The sequence below is a fragment of the Muntiacus reevesi genome, chromosome 4 (assembly GCF_963930625.1).
Source record: "Muntiacus reevesi chromosome 4, mMunRee1.1, whole genome shotgun sequence".
NCBI lineage: Eukaryota > Metazoa > Chordata > Mammalia > Artiodactyla > Cervidae > Muntiacus > Muntiacus reevesi.
In genome coordinates, this window is record NC_089252.1 from 104206485 (window position 1) to 104220516 (window position 14032).

Sequence of the window (14032 nt, forward strand, 5' to 3'; positions counted from 1 at the left end):
GAACGGGGCAACCCTGCATCTGATTTTTGAAGGTCTCATCTGGGAACCGTGAGCCTTTGTCCCTTCCCCCGCCCCTGGCTGATCTCTGCTAATTACTTGTGGCCCTTCTGTGAGTTCAGAGAAGGACAGCAGACACAGTGATGAAAGATGTGCCATCATGGGCACCAACAGGAGACGACTGGAAGGCCATTTAATGAAACAGGAGCAAATGCTGACATGCCACAGCCTGTCAGGAAAGGCTTTTTCCCAGCCCCATGCTTGTTTTTTCCTTTTAATTCTTTCCCCTCTTTTCTCCTTTGAGGAGCTTGAATAAGATCTGGCCGATAGAGAACTGCAGTGCTTGCAAGCAACCTAAATTTGATGCGGGGCCTGTCTAGATTTGGGTTCACATTCCCATCTTCTGTGCAAGAGAGTAAAAGCATAATTTTTAGCTGGAGGCATGTATAAAATAAAACATATATTTTACTCTAGATATTTTTTAACAACACATAATGGGCATTTCTGGAAATATTTTCCCATTTTAACTTTTGTGGTTTTGGATGGGGAGAGCTGGTCCTAATTAAGTCTACTTTCTAACTCTTAAGAACAGCTCGATTTATCTTCGACATGGTTTTCATTTTTCCTCTTTCTGGTGCCTGCCTAAAGCCATTTGGGACCTGCCCCTCTCACATTCCCCAGGCGAGTCAGAGATTAGGTAAGCTTCTCCATGCCTCAGCGCCACCCCACCCCCAACTCCCAGTAGCAGAGGATGATCCGCGCCAGGACCTGGGAGGGTCCAAGGCCAGGGTCACTAATACTTTCTGGAGGCAGAAGCTTAGATGATTAGTCTAGTCTTTCCCTGCCTACAGTGCAGGAGACCAGGGTTCGATCCCTGGGTAGGGAAGATCCCCTGGAGAAGGAAATGGCAACCCACTTCAGTATCCCTTGCCTGGAAAATTCCAAGGATGAGGAGTCTGGTGGGCTATCCTCCATGGAGCCACAAAGAGTCAGACACTGAGCGGCTTCACTTTCTCTCTTTCCCTTTCCTTCAGTTATAATGGAAATAGATTACACGTATTGGACACGGAGGCAGGACAGCACTGTAATTCAGAAATGGACTCTGAAACCAGAAGTTTGAATGGATCACTGACCCCCACTGTGCCTCAGTTTCTCTTTCTGCAAAATGGAACTAATGATAGCACGTCTCATAAAGTTGCAGTGGGAATCTGATGAGCTATTATGTAGAAGAGTGCCTTGTACACCCTAAGCATTCATAGGTGTAAGCTGTCCTCCATGGTCATCCTCACCAGCCAGCAGCATCTTCATTATTATCCCCCTCTCTTTTCTTTCATGTCAGACTCCTTTCAATAGCTTACAATATTAGGATTCAAACTCCAGTCTGCTTGACACAGATATGACCTCACATCATTTTTGGAAGTACATAGGGTCTATGTTATAAATGTGGTCATGAAATTCAACACAAGCTTAGCTGCCAAGAGAAGTAGGATGCTCCTTCCAAGAATTTCTCCACAGCTGGGCAGACACATGCTGCTTCTTCCTCGACTCTGCCTGTCTGGCGTTTTCGAGATCTTGACTTAAACTGCCCTCTGCTACCTTTATGCAAACCCCACTGGCAGACACATGGGCACGGGGTGCTTGTGTAGCCTTCACAAAGACGCTTTACATAGATTCCAGAATTCTCTAATCAAGGATGTGCAAATCCCTAGGAGAGAAATGGTGACTAGGGTTTTCACAATCAAGCACATTGATAGTGAAGGAATTCATGTCTCAACTGCACCTTCTGTTCAAGGAGACAAGAGACCCAAATTAAATACGCAAAACCTGAGACCTACTGGTGAAGAATAAGAGCACTGACTTGCTAGAGGTGTGGGAACTCTGAAGGCAGACACAGAATCCAGTCCTGGCAATCATGTCAAGGTGAGGGACACGGCTGGGAATCCGATGACAAAGGAAGAAAAGGGCAAGGAAACAGAAAGCATCTGTCAAATCATCGTTAGTTAAAGGTGGTATCAGCTCATGGAAAATCAACCTGGGCACAGGTGATGATGACTCGACAACTGGGATATAGATGAGCCAAGTAATAGATCTCTTCAGGAAACCTAAAAAGTGCAGGTGTCTGCCTAGTGTTTAACAAGCAGAAGGCCAGCTTCCTGGATGTGGGGACTCCCAAGTAAGAATGAGCATCAAGTTTGCCTCCCGTGTCAATTAAAATGTAAAAAAATGAAGAAAGGGATGGAGAAGCATGATGATGACAGGGTTCAAAACTTCTTGGAAAGAAAACAAAAAGATGCAGTGAAGTCAAAATAAAGCAACTGATAGAGAGGGAAGAGAAAGCAAAATAATGGGATGCACCGTTTAAAATTACATGATATAGTTTAGCAACAGACATACATTAATAAGAAGGTTATTTGAGGGTTGATAATACTGAGAATAATACTAATAACAGCTACCACTCAGAATGCTCACCATGTCCAAGCAACAATGTTGACACTTTTGTATCTTTCAATACAGTAACACACTGCTGCTGCTGCTGCTGCTGCTAAGTCGCTTCAGTCGTGTATGACTCTGTGCGACCCCACAGACGGCAGCCCACCAGGCTCCTCTGTCCCTGGGATCCTCCAGGCAAGAACACTGGAGTGAGTTGCCATTTCCTTCTCCAATGCATGAAAGTGAAAAGTGACAGTGAAGTCGCTCAATCATGTCCGACTCCTAGCGACCCCATGGACTGCAGTCTACCAGGCTCCTCCGTCCATGGGATTTTCAGGCAAGAGCACTGGAGTGGGCTGCCAATGCCCTCTCTGAGTAACACACTAACATTCACAATAGTTCTGTGAGGTACTACTGCCATCATACTCATTTGACTGAGAAAAAAGAACCTATACCAAAATTGAGATGTAGAGAAGATAATGGCTTGCCTGAGACCAACAGTCAGTAAATAGGAGAGGTGGGGCTTGAAACCAGGCAGGCAAATGCCTGAACTGCATTCCTCAGGACTGTGCTAGCCTGCTTCTTGGTTAGGAGCAGGTTGAAAAGGTAGGATGTGTACATCAGGTGCGGTACAATCAAAAGACCCAGACATGAATCCTGATGATGATGTTTAAAGAACAAGAAGATACAAAACTATACCAGGTCACTGAGCTGACATGACGTCAGGTCACCAGCACTTGGGAAAAGTGAATGGATGAGGAAATAGACTTTTTTTTTTTTTTAAATCAAACAGCAAAGATTTTGTCTGAATTGGGGCTTAAAAGAGACAATCCAGATGAAGAAGGAAATAGGTTAAATGTCTAAAACAGATATGATTCTTGCATTTTACAAGCAAGGAAATATCTCAGAGATTTATGCTACCTAAGTAATGTCCAGGTTGCAGAGGATGTGAAGAGAGGAAAAGCAAGCAGCAAGAGGACCATGATGCTGACTGTATTTCTGAAAGCACAGGAACCCAGCCTGTGCATTTCAAATGGCTCCCCTCAACATCCCTTTGGAAAGCAAGACAGAGGGAGGGGTAGAAACAATGCTGATGCAATGATGAAGCTCAGGAAAGGACCTCACAAATCAGGGAGGTACAGGTAGAGAAACGCTGCCTGGGCATGAAGGCTCCATATAGAAAGGGAAGAGCAAGGGTCCAGATCCAGAAACCCGGAAGTTAGGATTTAATTAAGGACAGTCTGCCTGGATTCACAAAAGATGGCGTGTCTAACAAATCTGATTTACTGAGGAAGGAACAAGAAGACTGCTGAGGCTAGATCGTGGGCATGAGGAAAACTTTTGATACAGTCCTGAAGGCTGAAGCTGTCTGGGAAACAAGCATGTGTTACTAAAGTGTGGCGTGGAAAGGGGAAAGGCTGGGATGGCCCCGGAAACAGGGCAGTCAACCAAAGAGGAGGAAAGTGGGTCTGCCAAGCCCTGGCTGGCATCCTGACAGGTAAACTCTGGCCCTGGCTATGCAGCTGCCCCGCGAGGCTCTGGCCGGGCTCCCCCGAGGGTCGCAGGTCCCATCAATGGCACTCAGAAAGAGTCCAGATTGATTGGCTGCAGAAGGAACCGGAGCCCAAATGCGGATGGTTTTAGACTACATAAAGCAGGCAGGGTGGCTGGCAACCCATTTGCATGTGGACCTACCGGCAGGAGAATTATAAAACCCCAAATGCATACAAGGGCCCATGGTCTCTGCATCCCTCTGATGGCCAGGTGTTCCCCTGGTGGGCCTCTCTTGACCGGCTCCCAGGCAGAGGAGGGTAAAAAGCAGCGTCCTTCTCACCAGACTTGGAATCAAATTGCTTACCACATCATCGCGGTCCTCCCACTCCACCTCAGACAGGTCAACACTACTGTAGTTGGGTTTCCTCCGCTTTTTTCCTTCTTCGTACTGGTGGAAGAGGAAGAGAAAGAAAGCATATGACAAACGAAGAAAATATTTCTGTGAGGCCACCAGCCAGGGCAACCTTCATCTGAATTCCCGGTTCATGCCTGAGGACTGTTAGTGGAGGGTACCAGGGAGAAGCAGAGGGGCACTCCTGAGTTTTCAAGTCAGGAAAGCTGAACTGAGTCACTAGCAAACATGTGAGCTTCCCAGGTGGCGCAGTGGTAAAGAATCTGCCTGCCAATGCAGGAGACGCAAGAGATGAGGGTTCAATCCCTGAGTCAGGAATATTCCCGGAGAAGAAAATGCCAACCCACTCCAGTATTCTTGCCTGGAAAATTCCATGGACAGAGAAGCCTGGCAGGCTATGGGCTTGCAGAGTTGGACACCGCTGAGCAAATAGAGGGGGAGTAAGTATACAAGCCAATTCTTTGTTTCATATGAATTTACCTGGTAGACTCCTTACCTCTAAACATGCCAGGTGTGAAGCAAAGTTTCCCCCATCCTTGGACATTCTGTGTGTGGAATGGAGCCTTTCTCATCTAATCTAAAGCTTTTATAGCGCACAACTTCATGATACAGGATAGGGAATCTTACATAGTCTGTATTCTGATCTCCATATTTGGCCTTAGCATCCTGGTAACATTTCTCAAACACATGGAACCTTCCACTTGCTATCACACTGGTCACAGCAGTGCTGAGATAAGCAGGGCTACTTAACCCAACGAGCATGGAGACTGGGAATCACTGTCAGATTTAATGGCCATTAGCACATCTCTCTGGAAAAGCTGATGAGTGCATTAATATCACAGGAAGTTTTTTGAGTTTTTTTTCTCCCTAAAGCACTGATGTTATAGTCACCTGGCAAGCCCACTATTTTATCAGACAGTCCTGGGTCTGGCTGTTCCTGTGTCTCGGGACTTTAATGCTCTATTTATAATGTAGGAAAGTCTGCCCTCTGCTGCAGGCTCAGGATAAGCAACCCCTTTGCCAGTTCAAAAGATATGGCTGATGGCATATTGGAAAAAATACCTATGTATGTATAGCTTTTATTTTTCTTTTTTCCTTTTGTTTCTAAATTAGTCAGCTTTGGATTTAATGGGCAGGATGCTAATTCAGCATCACTCTAGGTGTTTTAAGACTCCCAAACCACAGGTTACCATTTTGGACACTGCTCAGTTACTATGGAGACAGGTGCTGAAGCACTTGGTGTGGAGGAGAAAACCACCGCTGGTGCATGGGACCAAAGAGGTCCGCACCGGCCCCGCAGTGGGGTCTAGGAGAGAGAGGCCAGTCAGGGCAGATCTCCCATCACTGTGTGGCCAGATGGGACTCAGCAGTTTTCCTGCTAAGCTGTTTTCCCTCTGGGCTGCATTTCAGGAACGCTGGGGTGTCCTTGAAGAGGACTCACCCTTACCACCCAGGAAGGCTGCCTCAGCTCTAAGGGGGAGTGGGCTCTGACCATATTGGTCCACCGCCCTTCTACTCCCTTCTCTCAGGTTTTCAATTAACAGACAGTCACGGTCAGTTTTATGACATCAGATCCACTCCAGATGAAGAGGAAGGGAAGTGGTTCCCTCAGAAGCGGCTGTAAACGATAGCAGATTCACAGTTGGATCCTGTTATGGAAAGTTCACTATGTTTGGCCCTTGAGAGAGTCAGGCTGGGGCTGAGCGGGTGGAACAGGAAGGAGGGCAGTAGGGTGCTCACCTCTTCTCAGGGTGAGGAGGTGGGATGGGGGAGGGGCACACGAGGCTAAGAAGCCCTAGAGTCAGATATTCTCGGACCTCTGTTACCTGTGCTGATGGTCCTCAGGTTCCATGTTGGTAAGAATAATTCCTGGGCGCCACTAGGCGGCCCAGAAGTTTCTGCAGCTCAGCTTCTGCCCAATAAAGGTAAAATTTTCATGGTTTCTTGGGTAGTCTAATGCTAGGTATATACTGTCTTTTGGAGGAAGTTCTTCCATTGGTCACTTCAAAATCCTCTTTTAATCACTTTGTCAACATGCATTTACTGGACACCTAGCAAGCACAAGGTCCTAAGAATATAAGTAAAGTCAATTAAATGGTGCTTTATTCTTTCCCAAGGACTTGTTTGTGATTTATCACTCTTAATTCTGTCTACCTATAGTCAATTTACTCTCTATGGTGCCTACAGAAAGTTAAATAAGATCACATAGCCAGTATATCACATACCCCCAGCCCATGACCAAATTTTCACGGCTAGTGAAGTGAAGTGAAGTGAAGTCGCTCGGTCGTGTCCAACTTTTTGCGACCCCATGGACTGTAGTCTACCAGGCTCCTCCATCCATGGGATTTTCCAGGCAAGAGTACTAGAGTGGGTCGCCATTTCCTTCTCCGGAGGATCTTTCCAACCCAGGGATTGAACCCAGGTCTCCTGCATTGTAAGCAGACGCTTTACCGTCTGAGCCACCATTATTTCAACTGCCACTAAAATTTTAGAAAGTGCAAGTCCCTCAGTCATGTCTGACTCTTTGCAACCTCATGGACTATACATGTCCATGTATACAGTCCATGGAATTCTCCAGGCCAGAATACTGGAGTGGGTAGCCTTTCCCTTCTCCAGTGGATCTTCCCAACCCAGGGATCAAACCCAGGTCTCCTGCATTGCAGGTGGATTCTTTACCAGCTGAGCCACGAGGGAAGTAATTTTAAAAGACCCCCAAAGTCCTTCATCCTTAGAGAAAGTGTGTCCCTGTCTTTGTTAGAACAGGTGAGCACAGTGGTTCTGCCACTCACTGGGCATGTGACATGAAGTAAGGCACTCAGCTGCTCCAAGCTTCCTTCCTTCCTGGCTCAACTGCAAAATTGTGAAAAACAGTAATACCTCTGTAGCCAAGGTAGGCTGAGACAATTAATGAGGTACTGTATGTAAGATGGTAAGCACATTCCAAGTTCAGTATGGAATAAACTTTTAATATGCATGTGGCTAGTGTAAGTCCTGAAAAAGTAATAACCTTGGTGAAGACACTAGCTCACGGCATACAAACATCTAATATGTCATTTCCTTGACATGAAGGAGACCCACTGAATAATTTGTTGGGTCACTGTTGTGCAGACATTAGGCAGGAAGAAGATGTTTGTTGAAGATGATGGTGTCAGATAGTCACACTCATATGCCTCCTCTTCATGTGTAAGATACTTATGTACTAAACACCAGGTTGGGACTTGAGACTCTGCTGGCAGAAAACTTCACACCTGTGCTACAGAACCCAAGTCCTTTTAGATGATACCTGGCAAAAGTGGAATCCACAGAGATGGACTTTTGACCATTCCTAGATATCTTCTTTCATTGTTTTAATAAAACCACTCAAGAAATTCAGTACACTGCACTATTAGTATTCAAGAAACTAGCAGAGACTAGAGAGTAAAGGGAGGAAAGGTTTCCCAGCATGCTGGCCTGAAAGTCATCATATTCCAGCAAGTCTCTAATTTAACTGCATTGAAAGAAACAGACGGGACCAGGGATACACCCTTGGGAATGCCCCTCTACAATATCTGCTAAACCAGTGAAGTAGGTATGAAACAGTCAATACTTTCTGTTTGAGTCTTTATTAATGGGTGAGGCTCTTAAAATACAAACAGAAATCCATACTGTAGTGTAGCAGAGTGACTCCTTTGAGTAACAAAAGAAAAAGTCAATGGGCATAGATAAAACGGGTCAAGGACAATGAATAAACTCAGAATGATGATCTTAAATCCACTTTATCTTTTTCTCTTGGTAAAAGAACGCTGGCTCCCCTGGTGGTCCAGTGGTTAAGAATCTACCTTGCAGTGCTGGAAACACCAGTTCGATCCCTGGTCCAGGAAGATCCCATACGCTGTGAGGCCACCGAGCCTGTGCACCCCAACTACTAAGCTCATGCTCTAGAGCCCAAGAGTCACAACTACTGAAGCCCATGCACCTAGAGCTCATGCTCAGCAACAAGAGAAGCCACCACCATGAGAAGCCCATGCACTGCAACTAGAGAACAGCCCCTACCTGCCACAACTAGAGAAAGTCCGCACAACAACAAAGGCCCAGTGTAGCCAAAAACACAAATACTTTTAAAAGTTAAAAAAAAAAAGAAAAAAACTTATTGCTCAGCTAGAGAATAGACCTCCATTAGGAAGATACCTGGGCTATGGACCACCACCACTCATCCCCCACATATTTCAGGGAAATCTCTTTGGTTTTCCTACAGGGAATCCCCATGGACCTCACACTCAGTAAATGCAGTTCTAGTGATGGCAAGACCATCCTGGTTCGGAGGGAAGCCAATGAATGACCTGAGTATATGAAGGAGACCCACAACTCTCCAGGATGTGGTGAGTAGCTCAGGATTGGGGACATAACTCATACCAACCCAAATGAGACTCAATCCGGGATGCTTTCTTGGATTTATCTGCAAAAAGTAGCTCTCTGTCTACTAGCATCACTAAGGCAGGAGGGGAACTTGAGTTCCTTGTAGCTAACTCTGTCACTGCTTGGAGATAGCCTTCCTGAGAATGAAGTCAGTGCAGAGAAGGCAGAGAAAAGACATGAACAGAGTCCTGAAAGCACGGTGTACGTGCCTGGATCAAGCTTCGCCTGCAATCTTTATACTCTTGGGTGTTTCATGTACCAACACGTTCTCTCCACATTACCCTCCTTCTCTTTTTAAAGATGCTTTTTTTAAAAAGCTGTCTTAGGTTTCAAGTGTAAGTAGTCATCAGTTCCAACCTGTATATATTAAGTGTCTTTAATTTTGTGTTTTTTTTTCTTTCTTTTTAAATGAACCATTTTTTTAAAGTACATTTTAAGTGAAGTGTTCACAAACTTTCCTTTAATGACTATTTAGAAACTTGTGATTTGTAAAACACCTCACTGCTAATCAAGACAGTCCACTATGTTTGGGCATTGCTGACCCTATGTACCTGCTGTTCCCGAGAGGACACATGCCTGGCCATGGAGTCTGAGGGCGACCGAGAAAGCATTAAACCCTCGAACCTCTGACTCGCAGGTTGGATCTCCCCTCTCCCGTGGGATCTGGCCTGGGATGGATCCCGGGTCCCCGCCGCACTCCTTCTTCCCCTCCGTGAGGATCTCGTTACTGGGGCTGAGGCATCGGATATGGCATTTGTTAGTGTATCTATAAACTGTAACTTCCTTTGAAAATGTGATTAACGAATTGCAAACGGTTCCAAAGGTTTATAAACAGATACTTTGAGAGCCATGGGTAGGTTTGTAGTTTTTGGTGCCTGTTTTATGAAAAAAATATGTGGGGGAGAATTTAATAAGGAAAGATATTCTGTGCTATGAAATACTTTGAGGTGGAGTTTCAAATAAAGGCCAGATGTGGTGAACACACCAAACCAGCCTGTGGCCTAAAAGGACGGGGCAAGAAGGGCACCCATCTGAGGAGCCAGCCGGAACCATCGGGGTCTGCCGTAAGTGCCAGAACCTCCCCGGCAGTGCTGAACCGTCTGGATGTGAGTGCCCCTTTGGGTCACCTGCAGATAGATTGTGGAAGCAGAAAGGGATAGGCTAAGGTGATGGCCATGGTCATGTGGGTTTGAACGAAATAAGAATGCCTTTGCTTTTCTGTGTTCTTTTGGGAAAGACTAAAGGAAGTCAGTTACACACATCCATGCAGCCTCTGTGAAACAAATATTATGTGTGCTAATAATTGATAAACAGTTCGTGCTGCTCCGCGCTGCCAACAGGAAGGAAGGAGATGGGGGTGAGGGGCCCACAACTGGAGAGGAAGAGGCCTTGCCCAAAGCCAGCGCCATCTGGAGAAGGGGCGTAGCCAGGGCCTGGGAGCCAGCCTTCTCTGGGAAAACGTTTCTCTCCGGAGCAGTCACGGTCCTCAGCTGGTGGATACCTTCACCGCCTCCTCTGAGGCCCTGGGTTTCCTCCTGTCTTAGAGGCTAAGTGGCCGTTTGAGAAGGAAGGGTGACACGTCTTTCTCTCCTCCACGCACAAGAAAGGATGACCTAGTGGCCACTGGGTACTTCATTCCTTCACTCCTTCACTCCTTCATTCATTCATTCATCTGTCCATTCACATATCCAAAAATACTGTTCAGTTCCGTTCAGTTCAGTTGCTCAGTTGTGTTCAACTCTTTGCAACCCCATGAACCGCAGCACGCCAGGCCTCCCTGTCCATCATCAACTGCCGGAGTCCACCCAAACCCATGTCCATTGAGTCGGTGATGCCATCCGGCCATCTCATCCTCTGTCTTCCCCTTCTCCTCCTGCCCTCAATCTTTCCCAGCATCAGGGTCTTTTCAAAATACTGTTGGACACTAATTGTTCATCAGGCCTCAAGCCAGGCCCAAGTGAGCCCTAGGCAAGCACTCAATCAGAAGCTGACTGTGAAGGATCACCTTCTGCCCTCCAACTGCAGGTCGTGATTCACAAGGCCAGTTAGGAGAACAGGGAAAAGTCAGGCCCCAGAGGGAGACTGTGGTTTGAACCAGGTTTGCACCTACAGGCTGTGTGCCCAGGGCTGGCCTGCATTTCTCCCAGGGCACCGTTTTCCTCTGCAGGATGGAGGCAAAATCATTCAGCACACGGGGCTGCCGTGAGGAGCAAATGGGCATAGATGCGGTTGGGCATGGCAAGCATCCTGACGAGCAGTGCTGGGCCAATGCACCGCTGGGTCAGCACTGGCAGCTGCTCATGAGACAGGGCAGCCCACCGCATCACGCCCATCCCTAGAGACGACCTTCACGGGGTAAAACGGTTCTTCACAGTAGAGTGAAAGTCGCTCAGGCATGTCCCACTCTTTGTAACCCCATGGACTGTACAGTCCATAGAATTCACCAGGCCAGAATAATGGAGTGGGGGGAGCCTTTCCCTTCTCCAGGGGATCTTCCCAACCCAGGGATCGAACCCAGGTCTCTCCCATTGCAGGTAGATTCTTTACCATCTGAGCCACAGGGATGCCCCTTCACAGTATGGCTATTTACAAATTTTTCTAGTCCTTTAAAGAGGCAGTTCAACCTGGCTTGGGGGCCTATTCTTCTTAAGGTCAAGAGGAAGGGTCTCAAACAAGGGCATGGTTCCAAGGGCAGGTGGCCAGGGGGGCCTGGGACAGAGTGATGGTCCCTTTCCCCTGGAATTTGCAGATCAAGGTCTCTTACTGTCATACTATGCCCTGCCCCAGAGGAGGTGCCCCTAGGGAAGGGGAATCCCAGGGGTCCGTATCAGTCCTGCTCTATTGCTACAGTCTAAACCGAGCATGGTTTTAAGTACCCCCTACTCCCCCCCCCCCACCAATGACTCCTCCTGGTTATACATTAACAACTGTTCATTGTAGAAATTTGAAAATGATGAAAAGTGTAAGAAATGAAAAAAGACTGTCCTCACTATCACAACCCAGGGATCACCAGGGGACACTCTATTATCTTTCCCAAAGGACAAGTATTTTGAAGCGGTTACTGTTTTCAGTTTTCTAAGTTCATTGTTTCTCTGACAAGAATTTATAAAATGTAGCAACCAATCTGTTCTGCTTTCCAAGTGACTGCTTTCAGGGAAAACAAAAACAAAAACAAGTTTGTTTCTTTTCTGCTGGCTAGCTTCCCTCTCAGCTCCCTATCATTCTTCCTGAAAAGGGTATGTTTCCTGTGCCAGGGATGGTGCTGAGTACTGCACCCATCTCCTGCTAATTCTCACAACTCCACGAGGGGAGTAACACAGAGACGAGGGATGCTGGTTGCACAGTGGCATGGCTAACAGGCAAGGAAACGGGGATTCCTCCCCAACCTGCCTGGTTTCCCAGTCTTCACCACCCTCTGCACTGCCTTCCTTACCTGGCCCCTTCTCACCAACTCAGGGCAAACACTGATAGGACTTCACGTAGCCGGCGTGTGAATGGTTGCAGAACCGCCTTGGGAGTCCAAGCCCACGGGCCATTTGTGTCTCTGTTAACAGCCAACTCACAGGGACTGCCTTGAAACTAATGTTGATGCCCAGGTATGCGAGAATCAGTTTTAGGTTAAGAACAAGTACAATATCATGCCACATGTCCAATGTATGATATCATATTCACATGATGCCTAACAACCAATATCCAACTCAAGGCCTCAAAGAAGCCTGGTAGTACCTGATGGTATAGATAAAGGATTTCCACCAGAAGTGTGACCCTTTGGTTGTGCAATCACACAACAGCTCAGAGAAGACACATGGTTGGGTGTCATAGGCCCTATGGCAGAAGAGAAATTCCAATGAGTCTGTATTCAGAGCTGAACTCCTTCATGCTCCTGGGAAGATGAGACAACCAGATATACCAAGGGAAACAGGGCCATGGGGGTGTGTAAAGGCAGTCGGAAAGTGGGAGAGAGGCAACCAGGGCATGTCGAGACAACAAGCTTTTCCCTTTTCCTAAAAGGTACCCTGCTCTTATTAATTAATGTTTTTAAGTGTCTCGAAGATGAAAAGTTCTATGTGCTCTTCTAGTGTGATTACAAAATCCTTTTGATCACTCTAAAACTGTAACAGCACTGGTATTTTTTTTTTTAAAAAAACAACAATTAGCCGGCCGCTTTGAAAACCCAAATGACCTTTATCTTTAGTGTCCTCTGAATCACTGGGAATGAGTCACACGCTGTGTGTGGGGGGGAGGTAGCCAGCCCCACCATCATCGCTTCTGCAGGTCAAATGTGGCTTGCTACCTGGTGGTTGGATTTAAATTCTCCTTCTCAAAAAGCCAGTCTGTCTTGTAAAAGTAAGTTAGTCATAAAAATGAACATCATGCTGACTGGCTGGAGTGGGAAGAACATTTGTGCCAGCAAAGGAACAGGGACTAGGGGACTCTGATGAAGAACAGAGAGGTATCTTCGGGTCCACTGACTCGGGTGAAAGGGTGATGCTGAGGAAAGACCACCTCTCCACAGAGAAGAAAGAAGCGAGTACATGAAGGCTACATACAAAATAAAGATGCATGTGGGCACCTAGGAGATGGCTGCTCTGATAGGTTAGAACATTTTTGAGACAGAATGCTCTCTAAAGCTTCCTGGGCAAAGGTTAGAGGCAAGACAGGCTTAACAATGAATTTCAAAGCTTCAAAAAGACTTGCATTGAATTCTTGAGCATGGAAATGTGCCATATCCCAAACTTGATTTTATATAAAGACCACTGAGTAATTAGGAGATAACATCTAGGGTAAAAAGAGGACCTCTATAATTTGAGAATATGTCTGTGGCTTTTGACAAGCAATCTTTTTCTTTTTTTGTATTTACAGAACTTTATTTGGCATTATTCCTTTGAGAAGTTAATTATATATCAAAAGACTCTTGGGTATGTGGAACCTGTCGGACCATTTTGAACATGGGGTACAATTAGGCACTGCAAATTGATTCCAGTTTCAAAACAGCAGAGACAATGAATTTCCTTATTCACTCAAGTAATATCACAAATTAGTATCAAGCAGCACTGCAGTGCAGTAATGCGTCAGTCTTCAAATGATGCTACAGCTAACTATTCACTGTGGGGTGAGTTCTCCATGATACTGGCTTTTCTGCTGTCCTCTGTAACATTCCCAGTGCCTGTAACCAGCTCAGTCACTGTGAAAAAAACCCTAGTCTTAACCCTTGTTAGAGGGATGAATTCAGAACAGAGGTCTCTCATTTTCAAGGTCTTTGTGTTTATTGACACGAAGAAAAATATTCTGCAAGCAAAGTAA

At 46.2% G+C, this 14032-nt stretch overlaps 1 protein-coding gene across 1 annotated transcript in view; it reads right to left on the reverse strand.

Annotated features, from left to right (window-relative positions):
* Positions 1 to 14032, reverse strand: part of CACNA2D3 (calcium voltage-gated channel auxiliary subunit alpha2delta 3) — an 838234-nt gene that overhangs the window by 163359 nt on the left and 660843 nt on the right. Inside the window, exon 18 of the mRNA XM_065935331.1 lies at positions 4286 to 4369. Within this exon, the coding sequence (XP_065791403.1) occupies positions 4286 to 4369 (84 nt within the window). The remainder of the gene's footprint in view (positions 1 to 4285; positions 4370 to 14032) is intronic.